This window comes from Neolamprologus brichardi, chromosome 8 (genome assembly GCF_056152115.1).
Source record: "Neolamprologus brichardi isolate AB-2024 chromosome 8, ASM5615211v1, whole genome shotgun sequence".
Taxonomy (NCBI): domain Eukaryota; kingdom Metazoa; phylum Chordata; class Actinopteri; order Cichliformes; family Cichlidae; genus Neolamprologus; species Neolamprologus brichardi.
Genome location: NC_142111.1, coordinates 7054356 through 7077610, shown reverse-complemented (window position 1 = coordinate 7077610; position 23255 = coordinate 7054356). Strand labels below are relative to the sequence as shown.

General features: G+C 40.1%; 1 protein-coding gene across 1 annotated transcript in view; it reads right to left on the bottom strand.

Annotated features, from left to right (window-relative positions):
* The window catches only part of snx29 (sorting nexin 29), a 148024-nt gene that overhangs the window by 10525 nt on the left and 114244 nt on the right, over positions 1 to 23255 (bottom strand). Inside the window, exon 19 of the mRNA XM_006807254.3 lies at positions 12547 to 12687. Coding sequence (XP_006807317.2) covers positions 12547 to 12687 — 141 coding nt within the window. The remainder of the gene's footprint in view (positions 1 to 12546; positions 12688 to 23255) is intronic.

Genomic DNA, 23255 nt, shown 5'->3' with positions numbered 1-23255 from the left:
GAATTCTTCCTATTAAATATGAAAATATATTATATGATTTAATACTGAAAAACTGAACAAACTCAGTTTGGATTTTGTGTTTGAACATGAGAGGCACTCTCAAACCTTTAAAATTTACTTTAATTATTTTTAGATTATTCTTTTATTTATCTTCATGTACTTTATTTGAAATTGTTCAATAATGCAATGACTGGATTTTTCAATTATTGCTATTGTGAACTACAGAAAAATGAACTGAGCCCAGTTATCTCTTGTTTGCGTGTGCAACCTTGGAAAAGCTCATTTTATCATTTTAATAATAATGATAATAATAATGGATTGCATTTATATAGCGCTTTTCGGGGCCCTCAAAGCGCTTTACAATTCCACTATTCATTCACTCTCACATTCACACACTGGTGGAGCTACAGTTGTAGACACAGCTGCCCTGGGGCAGACTGACAAAGGCGAGGCTGCCATATTGTGCCATTGGCCCCTCTGGCCATCACCAGTAGGCGGCAGGTGAAGTGTCTTGCCCAAGGACACAACGACCGAGACTGTCCGAGCCGGGGCTCGAACCGGCAACCTTCCGGTTACAAGACAAACTGCCAACTCTTTGAGCCACGATCGCCCTTAAATGGGGACCACTGAAACTCACCTTTCTGTCAGCATAAAGAAGTTCACCCCCATATTTAATCCCTCAGATTTTCAAGATTTTTTTACTCACAAAGAAATCTGTAGCACAGAAAGAAATTGATCAGCAAATGAGTAAAATTACAGGAAAAGTTCTGGCAGCGTTTTTGCTATGTCACAGAAAATGTCCTTTTTTTCCTGTAGTCCCATAGAAAAAACAAAAAACAAAAATAGGAACAGAAACTTTCCTGTCATTTGATTGTTTATCTATTTCGTTTTTAGCTTGGTGTTGTATGATTGACCATGAGGGATCAAAAGTTGTAAAAAATGACAATACAATAAAAAAATTTACAATTAAAAAATACAGTAGGAACTATAAAGTCCTTCAAAGCCATGCAGTGGACCAAATTACAGTGTTTGCCAGGATGATTCTGGCCCTTGGGCCTCATGTTTGACACTCCTGTGGTAAAATATGTTTAGAATGAAGATATTAAAGGTCGGATAACAACAACTGACATCGTGTTGTAAATGGTTATTATTATTTCAATCATTAATCGTTACTAAGATCTCTACATTTCAACCAGTAGTCTTCTTAGCCTTGAGTCACAGCAGAATGGCAACAGTAATAATAACCAAGCTAAGCTGAACTTTGAATAGTACACTATTATTGCATATTTCATGCAGGCAGCAAATACTAAAGGACCTCTTTAGGTCTAGCACTGCTCGGCTTAAAACAATTTAAAGAACATCATCAGCACTTTTCTCTATGCTGAGTTAGTAACTGTGTAAATAACTGCAATAAACACTGTAAATGTGGTGACAAGAAACATCCTCCGTGGGAGGATATGAGCTGCGTTCGGTGCAGTATTTTCACATTTTTCCTGTCTGAACCTACAAAAGTTAGGTAGATGATATGCAGGGCAACATCTAGAGAGAACTTTAAAAAAAGTTCATTGTAGCCCCAAATAGAGGATAAGTACGTAAGTTCAGCAGAGTGGGAGTGGATAACTAAACTCAGCTGCATGCTGGGTAAAGCAGACGGGGGTAAGAGCGGGTAAATCTGATGTGTCAGATTAGGCTGTGCATGCCAGCACGGGTTTCATGCTATGTCGACACAACAAGGGACACCCTGCCTGCTTTCACGGATGTCAGAGCAGTAATAACACTAATGGACATCATGACAGACTCATCCTCTTGTGGAAAAACAGAGGTTTGAAGAGAGGCCAGGTGCTGTGTCTTGTTTGCAGAGAGGAACAAGAGGGCAGAGCAGAAACTACTGTGGCATACTGATGCAGGTACAAGGCGGATACTGTCCTCTTAAATCTGTCCTCTTACCTCCTGCTATCATAACACTGCTCTTTACTTGCTCCCCCACACTACTACACTCGTGTGATATCACAAGGACATATAAACATAAAGGTGGTGTTTTATGAGCATCTCGGTTCTAAGCTTTATACTGTAGGTCACACAGACTGTTCAATCAAGATGGGAAAAAGAAGAAGCAGCAAGACCGACCGCTTTAGTAAAGTCAAAACTACAATTTTGCATTTTTGTATGTTATAGAACATCTGTTCACTAGATATTATGAAGCACGTTGGTTTGGTACATCTAGAATAAAAGACTGATTAGAAGCAAGTCGTGCATCTTGGCATTGCCTTCAAGCCGTCATTTTAAATTCCTTATTTACATAAAAGGGGAGACAGCAACAATTTTCATTTCTATGGTCTCAAGGACTTGCATTCATGAAATCAAAAGACAGATCTGATTTTTAAAAATGATTTTAAATTTTGATGTCGCCCAAAATGAGATTCTTCAAAGCCCACAAGTTATAATACAACTGCTACAACACAAACACTGCAAAACATTACAGCTTCATTAACTGCTCAGTGCAGAGCACCAACACATCGGCATCTGTGGCTCGTTCCTCCACAGCGCTAAACTAATGCCATGCTAATTCACATGAATAAGTTAACCAAGTGAAACAATAACTACACCTTCATATATCATTTCTGTGATAAAGAGCAGAGATGCCTTGTAAACCTCAACTGTGTATAAGTCAGTGTGACACTACGGCTGGCCCATATATTTCCAGTTTGGGCTGTTAGCTGGTTCTTTAAAGGCAAAACCAGGACAACCCTCATCTTCTCACCATTACAGAACCATCTCCTGTAGTTAGCCACATATTACAAAGCAAACTTTTCCGATCTGACTGCTCCTGCCACTGATGATGTAGCTGATATAAGAACTGACAAAGACTTAGAGCGAGTGATCAGCGATCTTAAAACATTTAGTTAGATTAGCTAAAGTGTAAGTGCAGTAACGACCCTGTTTCTGTCCTTTTCATGGTCAACATTAAACCCTTGTTTCTTTTCTGCTGTGGTAGTCAGGCTGGAAAAACTGATCAGGAAGGCTAGCTCTGTGGTCGGCATGAAGCTGGACACTCTGGTGACAGTGGCAGAGAAAAGAACACTAAAGAAACTGCTGGACATTATGGACAATGCTGGGCATCCTCTGCACACGGCCATAAACAACCAGAAGAGTCTGTTCAGTGACAGGTTGCTTCTCCCAACGACAAGAACCAACAGACTTAAAAACTCCTTTGTCCCACACGCCATCAGACTGTTTAACTCCTCTCTGGAGGGGAGAGGGAGGGGAAACAGGAGGACAAAGGAGGGGGGAACAACTAAGCTGTAGTGCCTCTTCACTTCACTGTGCAATTACCTTTTGTGCAATACTTTTGTTAATAGTCAACGGTGCAATAGACTTCCATACTTGAAATGTGCAATTCCACTTGTATTTTTATTTTATTCCTATTTATTCTATTTATCCCCTTTGTATATTTTATCTATATATGTCTTTGTATTTATATATGTGTATATATATATATTTATAATATTCTGTAACTCTGTAACTTCTGTCGGTGCTGTGCTTTTTTGGAAACCGAATTTCCCAGAGGAACCCACCCGAGGGATTAATAAAGTTTTATCTTATCTTATCTTAGTTAACTCAAGCAATGTCCATTAATAAGTCTCTAAAGTCATTGGTTGCAGGAGAAATTGGGGTTGTGTCATAAAATGCAATGCAAATGCAAATTCCCACTACTGAGCCATAACGACTCAACAACATGGTCTTAAAGTGCAATCTAGATACATGACATTATAATAGCAGCACTAGCTAACATTTAACTGTCACTTTCCCTAGATGTAATCCTTGTTGTTTATTTGATTTTTAGTGTTATTTATGGTTGATTTTCATTCATTGCTGAGCCTTTAGCTCTTCTCAACTCGTAGATCTAGTTCATGTTTTACATTTGTGTCCCTTCTGTGGTTCCACCTTCTGTTAAGTTCATGCATGTTCTATGGATCCTTGTTCCAGTGTGGTTGTTATTCGTCTGCTGCTTTGCTTTTGTAGGCCTTCCCCTCTTGTGTTTTGCATTTAGTTCTACTGCCTCATTGACTTCACCTGCAGGATTATACACCCCTGATTAGCCTTCTGTGTATTGTCGTCTCTGCTTTTCTTTGTCATCTGTAATCCTACCCTGTCTGTTTCCCTCTGTCTTATCAAGTGGATGTTGTTGCCCTGCTTTGAAACTCTGCAATTCAGTTTACTGGATCTTTTGTTATTGGAATTCTGCGTTCTGCATCCTCTCACTGGACATCTACGCCGATCTGCCCCGATCGGGGATTATGAAATGGTCATGTAATGACAGACGGAAAAGCTGAATATATAGCACACATATGTACACACAGCACAGCTAAATGTCACCTCCCAGAGAGACAGATAAGCAGGAGACAGGAGCTGCCAATGGAACAGAAGTGTAAAGTAGTCACATATGCGTCAGGGTCTCCACAAGTACTCTGTAAATTTGCTGCCAGCTTTTCGGTATTCAAGTCTGGAGGAGGGAAGGAAAAAACTCTAAATAGAGAGTCGGAACGACGGAATGTTGCCTGGCAACAGAAAAACTCATTTAGAAGTGAAAAGTAACTACACCCTACGGTATCAAACATTCTTACCCCCCTGAGATAAAATCAATGCCTTTGACCAAGACTTCGATCCTGCTTGAGAATCTCGAATTACTGTGTTTACAATGAAATAAATTCCTGCTGTGGCTTTTCCCCCCCTTATAAAGAGAGAAAGGGCAAATTTAAGAACTTTATATGATAGAAGCCTCAGGCAATGCCGTTTTTTTCTCCCAGCAATTCGCATAGTTATTAGAAGCAACATTTAAACACAGTGCTTTGGAAGCATCTGGCACTTGGTGTCTATCAGGTATTTTCTGGAAAAGAAGGTTTTTCAGCACCACCTACTCAGGTGAAATAAAAAAAATTATCATAATGAGCTACCCTTAGTCATCACATTAAAGAAGAACATCAACCTGGGCTCTGATTTAGCCTGCAGTCCACTTGAATTAAGAGAAAGGACAGCAGTGGTACATGCTGGCAACAAAACAAGGTCAAAATGTTCCACAAAGTCAGCCCACACTGGACCACAGTGGGGCTGAAGAGGCTTCTCTCTTGATGCCTTGTTTAAACACTCTCAAAACTACGGGTCCGGATCATGAATAAAACATCGCATGCAATTCAAGAATGCCCATGCAAGACCTTCACAGCATCTCCTTTGTCATAATTAAAAGCATATAACATGCATATTGCATAATATGTGAGCACAACATACTAAGACTTGTTAATAATTCACTGTGTAGTTTCTGATTAATTAATCGGGCCGGCCTCGGCACTCTACTCACTTTTTGTCTCCGTATGCACAGATGGGCCAACCGCCACCAAGGGCCATGCTACTTTCAGGAAACCTAAACAAACGTTGAATGATTGTGATCACTGTTCACACCCTTGAATTCACATCAGACTGTTTTAGCGTTTTGTGCATTTTAATGTATCACACTGCTATAAATGAGTAAAGCTCATGACCTGGCTAATATCTGCTGCAGATTTGAGGTATGATCACGAAACCCAGCGTGAACCATAACTTTACAGCTGTATCTTAAAGATGTAGTTTTTATACATAAGCAAGGAGCTGAATACATTTGGCATCAACAGAGGTCATGGACAATATAAAGAGACCGCTTGCATGGTTTTAGTTGCACGAGGAACACAGGATACTTAAAAATCACTTAAACCATTTGATGCCAGAGAAACACCACATCTCCCACATACCCCATGCTGTAGGTGATTCAGTGCCATTAATTAGCAGCACACATGAAATCTGTGTACTCTGGTTCAAAGTTTCAGCTCTGTTGCACCTATAATCATGCACAACAGTGGCTTCAGAGTACACTGCTTCACCTTTGAGTACACCTGTTTTTACTGCAACAAGGTAAGAATTAAAATCAGTGAATATAATCAAAAATTAAGCTTTTAAGGAGCTCTTAAGTTACACTTTAAAGATACTCTTAAAGCTTTTAATTGCCTTTCTAATAACCAGTGTAGTGCTGTGTGCATATCTTGACAGACTGTAGGATTAAAAGTGACTACCCACCTCTACTGCTCTCTTAGTACTTTGATAATGCTCAATGACCACAGGGGAACTATCCTACTATTAATGCCAGGGTACGCTTGAAACAAGCTACCCTGACAATTATCAGACCTGTTTTCTGACCTCATCTGCAGGAAAAGTTTTCATAGCTCTTCAAAGGCTGCAAACTTTAGGATAACTTTTCCTCAAAGGCATTCATGGGCTCATGATCATTTACGCTTCCAGAAATAACAGGCAAAGCATGTTGGTTTCCTCGTTTCAGAAAATCCCAAAACTGAAGGTGCTGAACCTCAGAAGTAAATCAGTTTACAGTTTATATCCTATAAAAGTACATATTTTGAACCTTCCTATAGAAAATATTTCTGAATTCCTTGCTGTAGAGAAACGATTTCACCCCTGGACTGTTTGAGCCCCGAAAAACAAACCAAAAAGAAGTCAAAGGAGCTTGCAAAGAAAAGCGTCTGGACTTCTTTAAGTTGCTTGAAGACGTTTTACCTCTCATCCGAGAAGCTTCTTCAGTTCTAAGGTCAAATGGTGGAGAGTCCCAGATTTAAACCTAGTGGGAGTATCCCCCCACAGAGGGGCAAAAGGACCCCCTGATGATCCTCTAATCACCTGAGCCAAGGTGTGAAACTGGGTATGGGTCCCAATCAGCCAGGGCTTCGGGTGAGCTCTTTGTGAAACCTGGCCCCACCTTATCATGCGAATTCCTGAGGTCACATGGCCCAGGATGTGAGTGGGCGTTAAGGCGTCTGGGGAGGGAACTCAAAACTGGATTATCGATGGCAGACAGTTTCACACCTTGGCTCAGGCGATTAGAGGATCATCAGGGGGTCATTTTGTCCCTCTTGGGGGGAAACTCCCACTAGGTTTAAATCTGGGACTCCCCACCATTTGACCTTAGAACTGAAGAAGCTTCTCGGATGAGAGGTGAAACGTCTTCAAGCAACTTAAAGAAGTCCAGACGCTTTTCTTTGCAAGCTCCTTTGACTACAATGACCTGGATGACTGAGAACCTTCACAGACAAACCAAAAAGAAAAAAAATTTGGGGGTCTGATAATAATGTCTCTTTGATGTCATCACTCTGCCTCCTCTGTGCCTCAACATTAGCAGAAGGGAGGAGGAAGCTGACAGACATGAACAGGGAACACTTAGGCTGTAAGCGTGGGCTGGTCCCTGACAAATCAGCTGTTTAAAGGCTGTCATAAGCAGCGAGCGTGCATGTGTGTTACATCTTCTGTTTTACTTAGTTAAACAGCTGGACAGTCTCACCTAAAGCATATACAGATGCAAAAGTCGGCGGTGGGGGTGTCTCATTAGCTCAATAACAGGACTAAAGAGACACAGAATGAAAACAAAGAGACTGATCAGGTCCAAACTAGCACTGACTTTGGGTATTGACTTTAAAGATGAAGATACCAAGAACAATATTAAAATCTCTAATTAATGTTTGCCATAATCAACGATCTCTTGAAGACACCAAAAAACATTGAAAGAGAAATGCAGTAGGCAAGTAAACCTACTGCATTTGGTTTGCCTACTTTAACAGACTTTGAGTCAGAGTTATGCAACTTAAATGTAACAAGACTCCAGGATGTAATTACAGTCTTTATTTTGTTTATTCCTGGCCTCGTCAATCCTGCGTTTCCTTGGGACCTTGTTAGAACAAAGACGCAAAGGTAGGACTTTCATGTAAAAGCTTTAGAGTAATTAATTTAGTGAAATAAGAGGCATTCATCAAGTAACCTTCTGTTATTTACTGTACACTGAATCTTTAAAGTGATTATGTCAGAGAGTAATGACCCACCTGCAGCCTGACATTGGACAGGAAAAAGCCAGTGATCACATTTAAATGAGACAAAAACAAAAACCCACATGATTTATGTGAGGCAGATGAAAGTTACATAAGTGGTCCAATCAGGGTGCTAGTTTAACTGCCCAAAAAGCCAGGCACATACTTGCACATGCAGGGTTACATGATAGAAGTATGTATCAAAAACTCTTCCATAAGTTTCCCAGCAAACATAAATCCATAGCGTAGCTGATGTTCTTTGACAACTTCAGAAACGTGTCTCTCTGATCTGTCAGTCACGTGTGTGCATTTATGTGCGCTCCTGTTAACAGGCATGAAACAGAGCGTACGAGCCATGTAATACAGTTAGCAAGGGGTGTGTATTCACCCATTTCCTCTGTTACCTGATATTCACTGACAGCCGCTGTGTTTCATCCCTAACACAGCGAACCACAGCAGAGCGCATATTCACGGTGCAGATAAAGCGCTTTTGAAGGTCTTTCTCCCTCTCTCTCCCTTGCAACACACCAAGTACCCTATTTCTAACATTAACATTTCTCCATCATTAGCTGGATATAATGGTGTGAGGCTCTGTGTGTGTATGTATCAAAGTCCGCTTTGGATTTGCAAAGTGTGTCTGTGATGGTGGAACCCTTGAATGAGACTGAAAGCACAATAGACAATAGGAAAAACAGATGGACTGGCAGCGTTTGTGAATGCGCGTTTCAATCAAGTCCTGGCATTGTAAACAGACAGGAGACAAATTAAAGGACAAACTACAATACGCTGTCTTAGAGTAAGGTGCCTCCGTGCGCATCCAAAACAGCTTTAATACACCTTGACATTGATTCTTCAGGCCTCTGGGGCTTGTCTGGAGGGCAAAGCATCTGTCTGCTAAATGCAAGGTGGTCTATTCAGTGCCCTATGGATAGGAGCACTGTTATGCTAGAATATATCATTCCCATCAGAATAGAAATGTTTCTATAAAGGTCAAAATGCCCCCCATCAGCATAAAGGACCAAGGATCTCCTCACTGTAGGAATGAAGTTCAGGTTTTTTTCTACCATGCATGTGGCTTATAACATTTAATCCCTCCATAGCCAATTGTTCTGGGAAAACAACTGTTTTTTAATAAGGTAAAACTACATATTCTGATAGCATTGAGTTAGGGTAATCACCAATAATGACACATGACTCAGAGGGGTAAATTATTATATGTCATCCCCGAGAAATGACACTGCAAAACATTTACATAATCTTTACATTTCAGATAGATTTACAGCTTCCTTTAAGCCAGATGCTCTGACCACAAGACAGACAGCTACTTCACCTCACACCATATTAGGAGATTAAGCCCAATGTTTCTGCAAGCTAGTTGGATACTGATACATTTTATATGTACACATATTACGCTCTTGTCTATTAATTCGTTCTTTTTTTCATTAACCATAAAATAAATAAGGTTTAAATGCTGATTATTGCTACACATGTACCTATGAGGGGGTTAGACATAAGGCACATGACTTTTTATAGTAGGTCATGTGCCTTATGTCTCCATAAGAGACATAAGGCACATTGTACAGTCACACCAATCTCTGTTCAATATATGATTCATTTTATGATATATTTAACTTCAACTAGAACAAAATGTATCCAGAAGGTACACATCTTTGTTCAGCTTACAGTATATTTTCTTATTTCAATTTGGAACGATTCGATCCAGGGTGTGAGTTTGAGTAAACGCGCTGATATTCTCCATTCCTGTTTTCAAAAGCAGCCCTGCTCTGTACTTCACCTGAGGTCATCACTGATACAAAAACTACAAAGTACTCCTAGGGAGCCAGAAACAAACGCTCACTGGACTGAAATAACAGGGAAACTCAACACGGCAGGCCTGCTGCTTACTGATACAACCAGGTACACAGGAACAAATACACAATAAATACACAACTAAACACCATATACAAACTACATGCACTTACTTTCACACACATACGCAGACACACAGGCGCACATTTTGTTGTTTCTCTGCTTTGCTTGTACACAGAGACACAAACACTAACAACCACTTAATATTTATCATATTTTGAAGCGGTTCATCCCTCCGCCTGCTGCTGCATTTGATTTTAGTCAAGACCAAAGACTTTGAACTCTGTTTCCTCTCCCAACCTTTGTGCCTGGAACACCGGATTTTAGCATAAATGGTCAAATCAAATGAAATTTACAGACATAACAGAGGTTAAACAAAATGTAACTAATATGAAACAACTACATTTAATGCAAGCAAAAGGTCAATGACTTTGAGATTTTGAATAAAAACAGAATATTATATATGCAAATCATTTAAACTGCATATCTGATTCAAAATAATCCAACGGCAACATAGAAAATGCTGGATTTGTGACTAAATAAACGCTCATTTTAAATCAACAATGCCAGAAAACACTTTTTTTTAAAAAAAAACTGGGCTGGGCACATGGTAATACGGGAATGAAGCCGTCTTGCATTCGTTGTTTTGCTTCATGATACACATCTTTTAATGATTAAGAAGTCTGGACTGCAGCCAGGCCAGTTTAGCACCTGCACTCGTTCACTGCTGTTGGAACACATTTAGAAACTAGGTTTGGCATTTCCTAAAATATTTTGCCTAGACTGCAGTATATGTTGCTCCAAAAACTTCAGTGTTAATAAAATCTTCACACATATGAGAGTTACCGCACCGAGTCCAGTAACACCCTCCCTGGCGTTTGTGTGCCGATACCTGAATGAGCCATTTCCTCTTTAGCCTAAAGGACTATGCTTTCACAATTTCTAGAAGTATTTTAACATTAGTGCAGTAACAGAGTGAGAAAGATCTGCTCTGACACAACTTTTTGGTTGCTGGTGTCAGATTCGAAATAATAAAATGGGGATAAAATCCAAGCATTGGAGTTCTGTAGTGTGTGAACCACTAATTCGTCTCTATGTCGATTCACAGTTGTTGAAAGAGAAACAAAACCATTTCTACTCATGTGCTGCTTCCAATTAAATATAGGTAATAAACAATATGTAAGTCATTGCATTCTGTTTTTCTTGACATCTACCATCCGAACTTTTTTGGAAGCATGTGTTTCTCTTCCAGAAGAAAGTGGTGTCCCTGCTTTAAAACGTGCTCAGAGTGTAACAAAGCCTGGACTACTTTTTCTGTCATGATGGGCGACTTTCAGGAGATGGTAAAAACCAATAATTCACACAGACTGCACTGTAATGGGCTTTCAAAGAGCTTTCCAGAACACGATGACACCAACTGTCAAGGCCTTTGATAGACACGTGCACTTCCACATGATACCACATCATAATGCGAGACAGACACACACACTGATGGCCTCCTACTTCTTCTTACATATGCAGTGCTTCCAAACACAGCGTTCGGTCTGCTTTCTACCCATGAAAGTGCGCCGTCTTTGAAGGTGGGAAGTCACACCGCATCGTTTTGGCTGTGGCAGCACTAAATCCAACCAGCCACAGAATTGAGGTCAGAGCCAAATTATCCCCCAAAGGTTGTAGGCAGACAGTGGAGAACAGGATGAAGAAGAGTAAGGGAATGGTGCGATGAGGAGAAAGGTGGGGGCTCTCCAACCACACAGAAGGGACACAAGCTTTGAGAACCCAGGCGAGCAGCTGAAACCGGTAAAAGAGGAGGAGTGATAAACTGATGTGGTTGTTAAGGTTGCCTTTTTCCCTCTACAAAGCTTACCATCTTAAAAGGCTCCAATCAGTTTTTACAGTCTGATATAAAAATTTATGAACATTATGCAAGGAAAGACCTCTTTTATGGGGTTTAATGCACAATATATTGAAATATATTTCAGTAGGAGTGCTTCCTATAATCAAATGAATTCGTTTGGGATTTTATTTGGATCGAACCCCCAAGAAACTTTCTCTGAAACAAAAAATACACATTTGTTTAAGAGGCCAAGAACGCACTGCCTGTATTTCTTAACAGCAGCCGATCCACATCATACTGTATCATACTGCACTGAGCACATCACGCTTGTCATATGAAAAGGTGACAGACAAACACAGATTTCTGGATTTATAGTAAATATGCACTTTAATTGTTTATGATAAACAGCTGTTATTTGTACAGTTTTTATTGTCTTCTTCATTTTGGTTTAAGAATATTTTGGAGAGAGAAACGTCATGCTTCTGATACTTTTATATGCTTACACTTTTGCTCAGTTCAATTCACACATTTTGAAGATTCATATTGACAGACATGTTTAGAGTTCAGTTTTTCTGGTTTGTTTTTTTGCTTGCGATTCATTTGTTGCACGTTTCTCTGCGATTCTGCTGTGAGGACTTTCAGCATGTTTCTGTAACAGGTTGTGTTGGGTTCTTCTGCGGCTCTGCTGTAACTGATTTTTTGGTTGTTGCTTGGTATTATTTGTGTGTGTGTTTGCAGGATTAATGAAAAAGTTATGGACAGATGTGAACAACAGTTTTATCAGAGGCAAACATTAACAAAGTGAAAGTGGACATTTCAGCTACCAAACAGCTTAGCAGGGACACACAATTCATCATTGCTGAAGCGGGTAAGTGAGAGACAGAGCGACGGTTGAGGTGGCTGACAGTGAGACAAAGACACACATTATATTTACTATCAGCTCACCTTGTTCCATATGGCTTTCTTGGGTGGGAAGTTGAAGGTGTCCACCTGAGGAAACTGTGATCTCAGATGATTGTGGAGCTCCCTGAATTCGGTGTAACGCCTGTACACATTCCACTCATTGTCCAGGATGCGGATATACACCTGAAGACATGCAGACACATCACCATGGTTGTCATCAGTATCAACACAAAGATAAGTTAGAGCAGCATGTCCTGATTTTCAAAAGTTCGATATACAGTATAGGACCTCCATCTATAATTAAATCTAATTTCAGTTACAATACTATAATATGTAACCTAATTTCTGTATTCTTGAAAATGTCAAACACACCAACGACCCGCTGTTATGCAACAGCCATTCAGCAGTTCACATAACGGTCATCAGGCTCTGACGGTGCTTTACAATAACCCTTGTAAATGTGTATTTTCACTTACATATTGCAGCACATAACAGAAAGAGTCTATAGACGTAGCTGTGCAGTCACCATTTCTATGCGCCATTAGCTGCTTTATTCAGACTCACGAAAGATAGAGGGAGCAGAAAGAAAAGGAAAGATGAGCCTATTACAAGAAAGAGGGGGAGTCGGCTTCCATTTTCACAGCAGAAAACGACTGCACAGAGACAAAAGAGAGAGCAGAACAGCTTTTGAAAATTCAATTTTAAAGCGGCCTACCACAAAAAACACAGCTTTGATTTAAGTATATGAAAACACAAACTGATTTAAAAATCCACCAAATGAACTTCAGCATAGCCCCCCACTGCCAAGCAAATCAACAAACGCCCAAACTGTGGTTCAATAATGAACCGCGTCCCTTTCAAACCCACATAATGGAAATCATGCTTTTATGTATAAAAGCTGTGATGGAGTACGTTAAAATTATAATGAACACTGAGGCAACTTTAAAAAAATGGAGAAACCCTGAGTAGAAACATCTACGCTGCAATACTGTGCAAAAGTCTTGAGCCACCTCATATTTTCAAGTATTCTTCATATTTTCCTAGGAAAACTGGAAATGGGTTCAGTTTGTCATTAAAACGTGGAAAAACATACACAGAAGTAACAGCTTATCATGCAAAAACAGAGTTTGAATAATTTGAACAGGATTGAAAGTCAATAATTGGTATGAGCGCCTTTATTCTTCTGCACAGTCTAAAGTCTCTTACACATTTATTTCTTTAACTAGTCTCCAGGAAGAGTTCTCCAGACTTCTTGGAGGACATTCAAAGCTACTAATGATGTTGGCTGCCTTGTGTTCTGTTGTGTTGCGATGACTGTAGAAATGGAAACAAATTGTATTGTTGCAAGATGCTGCTGGTAACAAAAGACTAAAGATATCATTTAAAACTGGTTGTCTGTCACGTCTAGACAACACTGAATTATCCTTTGAGTTAGGTGCTATTTTTATGCTTGTCAATGGAGCTTGCAAAGAAAAGCGTCTGGACTTCTTTAAGTTACTTGAAGACGTTTCACCTCTCATCCGAGAAGCTTCTTCAGTTCTAAGGTCAAATGGTGGGGAGTCCCAGATATAAACCTGGTGGGAGTATCCCCCCACAGAGGGACAAAAGGACCCCCTGATGATCCTGTAATCGCCTGAGCCAAATTGTGAAACTGGGTGTGGGTCCCAATCAGCCAGGGTTTCGGGTGAGTTCCTTGTGAAACCTGGCCCCACCTTATCATGCGAATTCCTGAGGACAGATGGCCCAGGATGTGAGTGGGCGTTAAGGCGTCTGGGGGGAACTCAAAACTGGATTATAGATGGCAGAGAGTTGGTGTCGTAAACCACCGCCTCTGTTCAAAGATGGCCGCTCACAGTGGACATAGATGGCTTCTTTCACTCCTCTTTCAAACCATCTGTCCTCTCTGTCCAAAATGTGAACATTGGCATCCTCGAAAGAGTGTCCTTTATCCTTTAGATGCAGATGGACAGCTGAGTCTTGTCCTGTGGAGGTGACTCTTCTGTGTTGTGCCATGCGCTTGTGAAGTGGCTGTTTGGTCTCTCCAATGTAGAGGTCTGGGCATTCCTCGCTGCACTGTACAGCATCGAGGAATGCCCACGATGACCTGAATGACTGAGAACCTTCACAGACATATTTTTATGCTTAAATGATCCATAGGTCAGTGTTAAGTGGCTTAACTTTGAAAGACCTTCAGAAAATCTGGAGAACTACTGTTCATGACCACCACAGACTCCTTCAGAGCAGATATAAAGAAATGAAAACATTTTGCAGAGTACTATACATTGATGGTTATCTTTAATGTAAACTTTGTATTTACATAACTCAGCTCACTAACTCTAGGTCTGTGATTAGCAGACTGATTTACAGCTACGGGAAATCTTTCTACATTTTGTTCATGTCGGCCTCAAAGGTGGTTTGACAGACAAAGGGGGGAGCAGATAATGACAGAATGTTTTTACTTTGAGGCAACATTTGCTTTACACCACTGAACTTTTGTCAGCATGGATGCTACTGTGCAGTCTAGACTACATAGCAAACATAAGAAAATGTGGCACTTTTGACAGCCATTAAGAGCAAACCAGCAGCTGAAGCTCTCCAGAATGTTTCGTGGTGAATATCTCAGCAACAGTAATAGGCAGGTCTAGACAGGGTTAAAGTTATAAAAGTAAACTTTAACTAAAACCGCATGATTGTTTAAAAATAGCATGCTTTAATTCATTACAAAATATATAAATGATGAATATCAGACTATGACTCCATCTCCTTCACTTTGTTAATTGATTTTATCTACAGCACAATCACTGACTAGTGTGAAAATATGCTTACAAAAAATATCCCCAATAAAAACTAGTTGGTCAAGGTTATGTTTAAGCAGCTTGTTGAGTGGAGAGCAGCCGCGCACAAGCAAAGACCTAAATCTGGTAAGTGACAGTGGTTCATGACAAGATGGAAGAAGACAAGGCCACTAATGGACCGAAGAGCTGTCATCTCAGCACTTCACATCTGACCTACAGAAGCACATTTAAGTTTCCAACAACTTTGCTTTTGCAAGTTCAGAGAAGCACTGCCCCGATACAGTACGGTCTAATTGTGTGTGTGCGTTGATCAAAGTGGATGATGGAGACTCAGCTGACAAAACTGGGGCACGATGACGTCCTTATTCAAGACACATTAAAGCTGCTTTGACGCTGTACAGGTCTTTTTTTTTTACGGTAGATATTCTGACAGCTGATGGGAAAAACACAGGTGTAATTAATCGCACATCAACAACAACAACTACTCTGCATTAGATGAGCTAGTTTCAGGACCATTCTAGTACCTGCTCGCTGTCACTACTTTTGCTGACATAATGTGTTCAAGTATAGAAGTTCAAGTAAGTATCATACATGTTGGAAAATGAGTGAAGAATACGACTTAAACTGTCCTAGCCCATCTTTCTGGTGAGGTGGGGAACTAATACAACTAGCAGGGCTGAGCATGTAACCCATATCATACGAGATGATTGCAGGCCCTACTTTCTCTCCCACTTTTCCTGTCCACTTTCAAACGGTGAAATATAAGATAATCTTCTAACCACATGCAATATTTTAGTTTCACATGCTTAATTGGCTTGCAGTTTTCTCCTCCTAGGACTGGTGTGAAAGTCTAATGAGGTTTTAGGTCATATTTTTGCAGAAATAGAGACGTTCTCAAACTTTTTCCACCAACTGTATTGTCCCGTCTGAACCACAACAGCTGCATTAGCAACAATAAGATGACAGAATCTGTGCAGTTTCTCAGCCATCACATGGCTCCTTACATATGGCTGTGTGAACACATCAGGCTTAATCCACTTTACAGCGTCTCCTTGGCATACTTATTTATGGCAACGCATTAGCCTCTGCACACAGCTACCAGCTCCCTTCCCTTGACAGGTCACAAATCTCTCTCATTATCTCCAACAAAGATCTTGGCACCATCTAAATTGTATCCCTAATGTTTGAGCACTGGTGGTTTGATATCTCCAATAAAACTAGTTTTCAAACAGTGACGTGGCCTTTAATGATGATTCAGATAGACCTTGTGGAAGAGAGTTGATGGGTTTGCGCTGTTCCTGAAAGCTTAACTGTGATGGACGCAGTCCTATTGTCAGTATTTGAATGGCTTAAAAGAATATCTGAGAAAACATAATAATACGCTTAATAAAAATACGCCCTCAGCAGGTCAACACAAAAAGGAAAGAAAAAGCATTTGGCTGCAAAAGCATAAGAAAGACTTTTTTGTTAGTACTAAAATTCATTCGGTGTGCTGAATATACCAACAAAATTAACTCCGTTACCTCAGTATTAAACTCCCAGCTTTGAGCTTCTGCCTTGAGAAACAGGCTAAAAAGTGTGAGCATTATTCATAATTCTTAACACAACCATAACTTCACATCTTTGCGTACTCTCACTGGTGCAGGTAGAGAAAGTTCCCTGTTTATGCCTGGAGTTCCCACTTTTTGGGAACTATATGCAGTTGATACAAAGAGCTTGTTCTGGGAACACATTTTTCTCTGGACAGATGCTAATTTTTTTAGAAATTATTATTCGTACACAAATATATTAGCATCTTTTTTCAAGTTTGCTGCCATTATCCTGTGTAATTTAAGGTTGTGTTTAATTCACATAAATAACTTGTGTTACTTATTTATCTAATTTTCAAATCAAGAGCAGTTCGTCTACAGAAAGTGTGAACACTGCTGATGGTTAACGGTGTTCTCACAGCTGTTTAGACTCTTTTTAACATTCACCAGAAGCGTGGTCACTGCTAAACAACTTTCACTATGCTTATATAGTGAATCTGTATTTTTCCAGAACATTTGTATGTCAAAAGGCTGCTATGTACTTCCATTTATTCATTAGCATCCCCTTTAACAGACACCTCAGTGACTGAAACCTGGTCTGAGGTCCCCATAAGTCCACATATCCACAAAATCGTAATAAAAGTTTCTTACAACATAAATCACCTAGAACATCCAAACAGCACACAGTGACAGAACCCTTTCCGCAGTTTATCCAGAGTAGCAGACAGCCGAACATCTTCCTGTGAAAACGAGACCTTGTATACTATGAAAACCCTTCGGAAACAAAGATCTGAAACACAAAGTCTGTGAACAGATAATTGCAGCTATTTCTTTCCTTGACATTTAACTGGATCTTTAGCCTGAGGGTATTCCAACAAGCAGGTTGAAATGGGAGTAACTGTGAGCACAGCTAAGAAATGCAGAAAGTGCGGATGATAATTGATGTATTTCTCCATCTTATATCTTCCAGCACCACAGGAGACCCACAGAGAAAGCCCTGTTGCTCAATTTCCAGTTTTAACAATATGCAACTACAGGGCACAGAGAAAAGATGGCTAATTATGGCTTTCATTCAATGTCTGACATCATGAATATCACTGTTTTTTGGAGGCAGCTTAAGCGGCTCACACTTGAGCTCTGAAAGACGGACATAGCCACCCTGACATCACTCGTAGGATAAGTCTCAAAGTGAAGCCTTGAGCTAGTGGTTTTGGTCATCTTGGTGTACTAAGACCAGATGTGATGGGCTAAGGACAGGTGGATCTGACAGTAGAGGTGACATGTGCAAAATAAACATGCTATCATTACATTACTCATAAACTTAACACTAGTACTTGAGGTCATATACCCAACTAAGACAGCGTTTGCTGAGGTCGTACATCAAAGGTTTTAAAGTCTGTTTAAAAAGAGGTTTAAGGCATTTCTGCACCCTTTTCACATTTCAGAACCTCCATCGATCTGTAATAACGTGGTCTATGCAAACATACAATTTACAATAGCTTTGAGCAAAAACAGATGTAACAAAGACGTTGAGAAAAACCCCAAACAAAAGTGTTTTAATTAAAAAATAAGTACCTGCAAGCTACACGGTTACTGTATGAATTAATGATAAATTTACAAAATAAACAACTAAAGAGGAAACAAATCTTTTGAAGCCTCAAAGACACAACAGACACCTGACTGTCATGAAATATTTGTGAACGTATGTTTGTTGAGAAGGGGAGAATAAGAGGTTTGCTCAAACCAAAGGAAAAGCAGCAGAGTTTCATATTATCACCAGTCTCTTGCAGGCCTAACCAGCTGCCCAATTAGGCAGAAAATAGAATCCATTTGGAGGCTTTAGAAGGGAGAAGAGCAGCAAAGGACCATGGAAAAAAGAGGACTAATGTGCCCTTCCCCCATCTAGGTTAGCAATATAATCTGGTCTCTTCGGCCCAGACTGAAAGTCCAGACTATTGGGTGGACTGCCATTCATGGTCCCCAGAGGATGGCTTGTAATGCTTTTCTTGATTCCTTAAGTATCAAAGATAAGCCTCGGGGGTCATACTCAGCCAGTCAAAGACTCCAACCCCGTCCACACTGCTCTCCTTCATGTTGGAAAACATGAAGGAGAGCATGAATTCTGGACTTGGTACAATAGTCTTGAATTTAGCACAGCAGGGTTTCTTTATCGTGCAGAAAAAACAGACTTATTTTTGAAACTGCACTGTTTTTTTCTTAAATTAAGATATATCAAGGATTAAACATGTAATTAAACTTTACACTGACAGAAAGGGGACTTTCACTGGTCCGGCCAACTTAAGGTCAAAGCAGGCTGTATCTGGCCCACGATGTAAAATGAGTTTGACATCCTGCCCTAATCTTTCCATCTGACATAATTAGGGGCGATCGTGGCTCAAGAGTTGGGAGTTTGCCTTGTAATTGGAAGGTTGCCGGTTCGAGCCCCGGCTTGGACAGTCTCGGTCGTTGTGTCCTTGGGCAAGACACTTCACCCGTTGCTTACTGGTGGTGGTCAGAGAGCCCGGTGGCGCCAGTGTTCGGCAGCCTGTCAGTGCGCCCCAGGGGGCTGTGGCTACAATGTAGCTTGCCATCACCAGTGTGTGAATGGGTGGATGACTGAATGTGTAAAGCGCTTTGGGGTCCTTAGGGACTAGTAAAGCGCTATACAAATACAGGCCATTTACTTGTTATAAGGTTCGCACATCTTTGGTTTTGTGTGAAATATCTCAATAATGTACTATATTGACTACTAAACAAAAGCATGTTTGTATCACCTTCATGAGTTAAAATGACAAGATGAACTCAAAGCACCACCTCCCAAAGGTAGCTGGTAAAATTTGGTCTATCAACAGAGGCCAATGAAAGTTTCTACGAATGGAGACGCCACTCTCCACTATATGAACGCATAAACTAGCAGAAAGTTCATATTTCCATTCTGTCTGCCACATCCTTTTCCAGGACGGTTGTTCTCATTTAATCGCGCTCTGTCACTGTGATTAGTTTCTTTCAATTTTTTAAAAGACACGTAATTATAAAGTAAGCACAACTTCTTGAGCCAGTTTTAATTCAGTTAAAATTTGAAAACAGGTTAATCAGAAATGAAAACTCATAAGTAATGACAATTTAAACAGCCATAATTCAAAAAACAAAGAGATCATATAATAAGACAGAACCATTTATGAATCCGTGTTACTTATTTATCTAAAAAAGGATCAAAGAAGAAGCAAAAACAAACAGAAGGTAGTGAATGGGTGATTATTGTCTTTGAATGCAGCAGAGGCGTTTATTTTGGAGCGCTGGCATCCTGCAGAATTAGACGCTGAAATAACAAATCAGACGAGGAAGAGATAAGGAGGAGGTGAAGGGGAGGTAGATGAATGTTGGTGAAAGATTAGAGAGGAGGAGGAGGAGGAAGATGAGGAGGAATAAAGATGTTCAGGTCAAGGGGCAACTACATTTGGACAACTACGAAAACAAAAATCAAGAAACAAGGAAACAGACGCAGGACCAGAAAAAAAAATGGTGACGATTAAGAGAGGACGGAGGTGTGTGGATGGAAAATAAACTATGCATCTCTTTGATGAGTGTGTTCGCCTTTAACCTGTTTAGACCAGATGTGACATGTTTGTATTAAACGATCTGATCACACAATCAAATGGGGAAATTAAGGTTTGACTGAATGATTGATGAATGACCTGGAAAGCAATGGGTAGTGAGATAATTAATAAGAGATTTTATTTACCTGTTGTTGTTTTTTTAACTAGTTTTGTTGATTTGGGTTTCATTTAAACATGGCCATTCATTGATGCATGAATTACTGCCAAACAAGCCAACGCTCTCCTCACCTTTAGGACCCAGTTGTTCTGGGTGCAAATCAATCCAGAATGCTTAATGTGAGTCAGCAAACACTGCAGAGGATGCTACAGTGTAGAAAGCTGCTATCTCAAAGACCAACAGCCTGCTGTGTACACTTTATAATCATTTGCATGGATTAACTGATGAAGCAAAGCACCTTTGCTGCCTCAGAGAGAAAAGTCAACAGGAGATATATATTTGCAACTGACAAAAAGATTGAGAGGAAACAAGTTTTCATCATACAATATTGAAAATATTCCTAGAATTCCTAATTTGCGGTGCACACATCAATAAGCCACTATTGTGTTGCTCCCATTAGCTGGTAATATGTGACAAAGGCAGTGTTTCATGTAGGAGTCTTCTCATTAAAATATAATAACTGAAACTAAAGGAGCCTGCACAGGGAGGGCTTTTCCACCGATTTTACCAAGTACCCGAGCTTCTCTTGCATCTCTGTTTGAAGCAACTCTGGAAAAGAAAAGGGGGTTTATATTAAACAGTTCTGTTTTCTATTTATCTGTCACATCACTCGACAAATCAAAGACGCAAACACATTTCCATCTGCTACAGAGCATATTGATGCTTTAGGAAAACTAAATTACCTAAGGTAAAACTTGTTGGATTGCAGCATCTGCAACCTAATTAAACTGCATGTGGAGCCCACGCAAACACAAGGAGAACATACAAAGTCCATACAGAACTAGTCAGATGGTGGAGTTGAACTCAGGACCTTCTTGTAGTGAGGCAAGAGTGCCAACCACTGTTCCACCGTGCTTTTGATGACTAAATTATAAAAGTTGCCGTCTTTTTTTTCTACTGACAGTTGCTCCAAACACTTTACAAAGCATCTTAGTTTCTTTAACATCAAATGCAAAATTTTCTGTTGCATTTTCATGAGAAACAGGGAGCACAGAAGCTAGTTGTACAGTTCCCTGATCAAATGTTTGCATTTAACCTTACTGCACAAGGAGATTACTTGGAATTGAATCACTTCCAACTCATCCAGCCTCGCGTCTCGTTTATATTCGCTGACCAAAGTCGCCGTACATTACATCAGTTTTTGTGCTCGCACATTCGTTTTTATTTAGTTTTCGTCGTGTTTCTGTCAGGAAACAAAGGTTGTTGACAAAAAGTATGACGAAACTTACACTGATGGCACAAAGCAGCTTAAAAAGTTATAGACTTTTAACTCAGAATAGCCATCTCAAGCAACACATGAAAGCAGGGAGAGTGAATCAAACGAGGTAAAGCTGTGGGTCCTAAAACAAAAGAATGAGTTCAAAGGTTTATAAAGCGTTCATAAAGCACAGAGCTGACAAGGGCAATGACCGGCGACCATTCTCACTGGGTTTATCATCAGGAACAACCCCTTTCACAAGTGGTCCTGTGATCTATTATTCATATCGAAAATTGGATCGTAGCAGGTTGAAAACAGCATGAGCCAAGATTTAAAGAGGCCTAATCATCTGTGACAAAAGCAGTAACCTCAGCGCTGAAAAATAAAGGCACAACACAAGAACCAAAAACTGCAGTTTCCAGTATCCAAAAAAGTCAACCCTGATTAAACTCTTCAAACGGATATCTGCATGAGGAAGGGCACACAGTCTGTGTTCTTTGGTACTTTCTTCTGATCTGGGTTAAAAAACAAACAAACAGTAAATATGCTATAATGTGTAATTAGGTACAGGAGCTTTGCTTCAATTCTGGTTTTCACCTGGAGACCACATGTAGTATTGAGTTTTATTAATAACTCAGGATTATCAGGACAAAAGCTGCGACCAAAAACTAGCAGAGAAAAAAGCATAAGTGTAATATATACAAAGACAACATAAGCAGGACTTTTATGAATACAGTTTTTACTTGTTGAGATGATATCAGTCCACTAATTAGAGCAGGTTAAATCCATCGCTGAATATGAGCAAGGTCTAATTCTGTGCTCTCGCTGGTGTTACCTTTCATCCTGGAAGTGGAAAATAAACCTCCTGGTTTTGTGTTACAGTGGGTGGACAGCTACATTAATTGACTTCAACAGTAAATTGCATCACAACCCAAACTTTTGCGTAGTAACATATGCAAGACAGGCAGAGTCGAATCATCTCATCCTTCATTTGTATGTATTAAAGGATACTCTGCAGTCTTCTTCTTCTTAATCTATACAGTCTGACATGTCCTGTACTTATGGATGCACCTTGCTAGCCAAGCTAAAACTGCACAAACAAAACTCAAACAAAACATTCAAAATGAAATCAAAACGGATGACACGAAAAGCAAGTAAAAACACATAATATGTCTCAGTGTGGTCTGTAATAAGGTGGTAAAACTCTTGCTATCATCATAAATGTAACCTAAGACTCGTAAGGCCTATAGGAATTATTCCACCGTGTTTTCCAGTCCGATTTGATCTATTCCTAACACAGAACAGCCATCGACACGTCAGACACGGAGCTTTTTAATCGCCAGAGCAATCAGCTAAAGTTCTTTCTCGAAAACTGGCAGGTGGCAACCAGATATAAGCACTCAACATCGAAGTTGGAAACTACCCAGGAGAAACTGAGTGACGCCACAGCAGGAG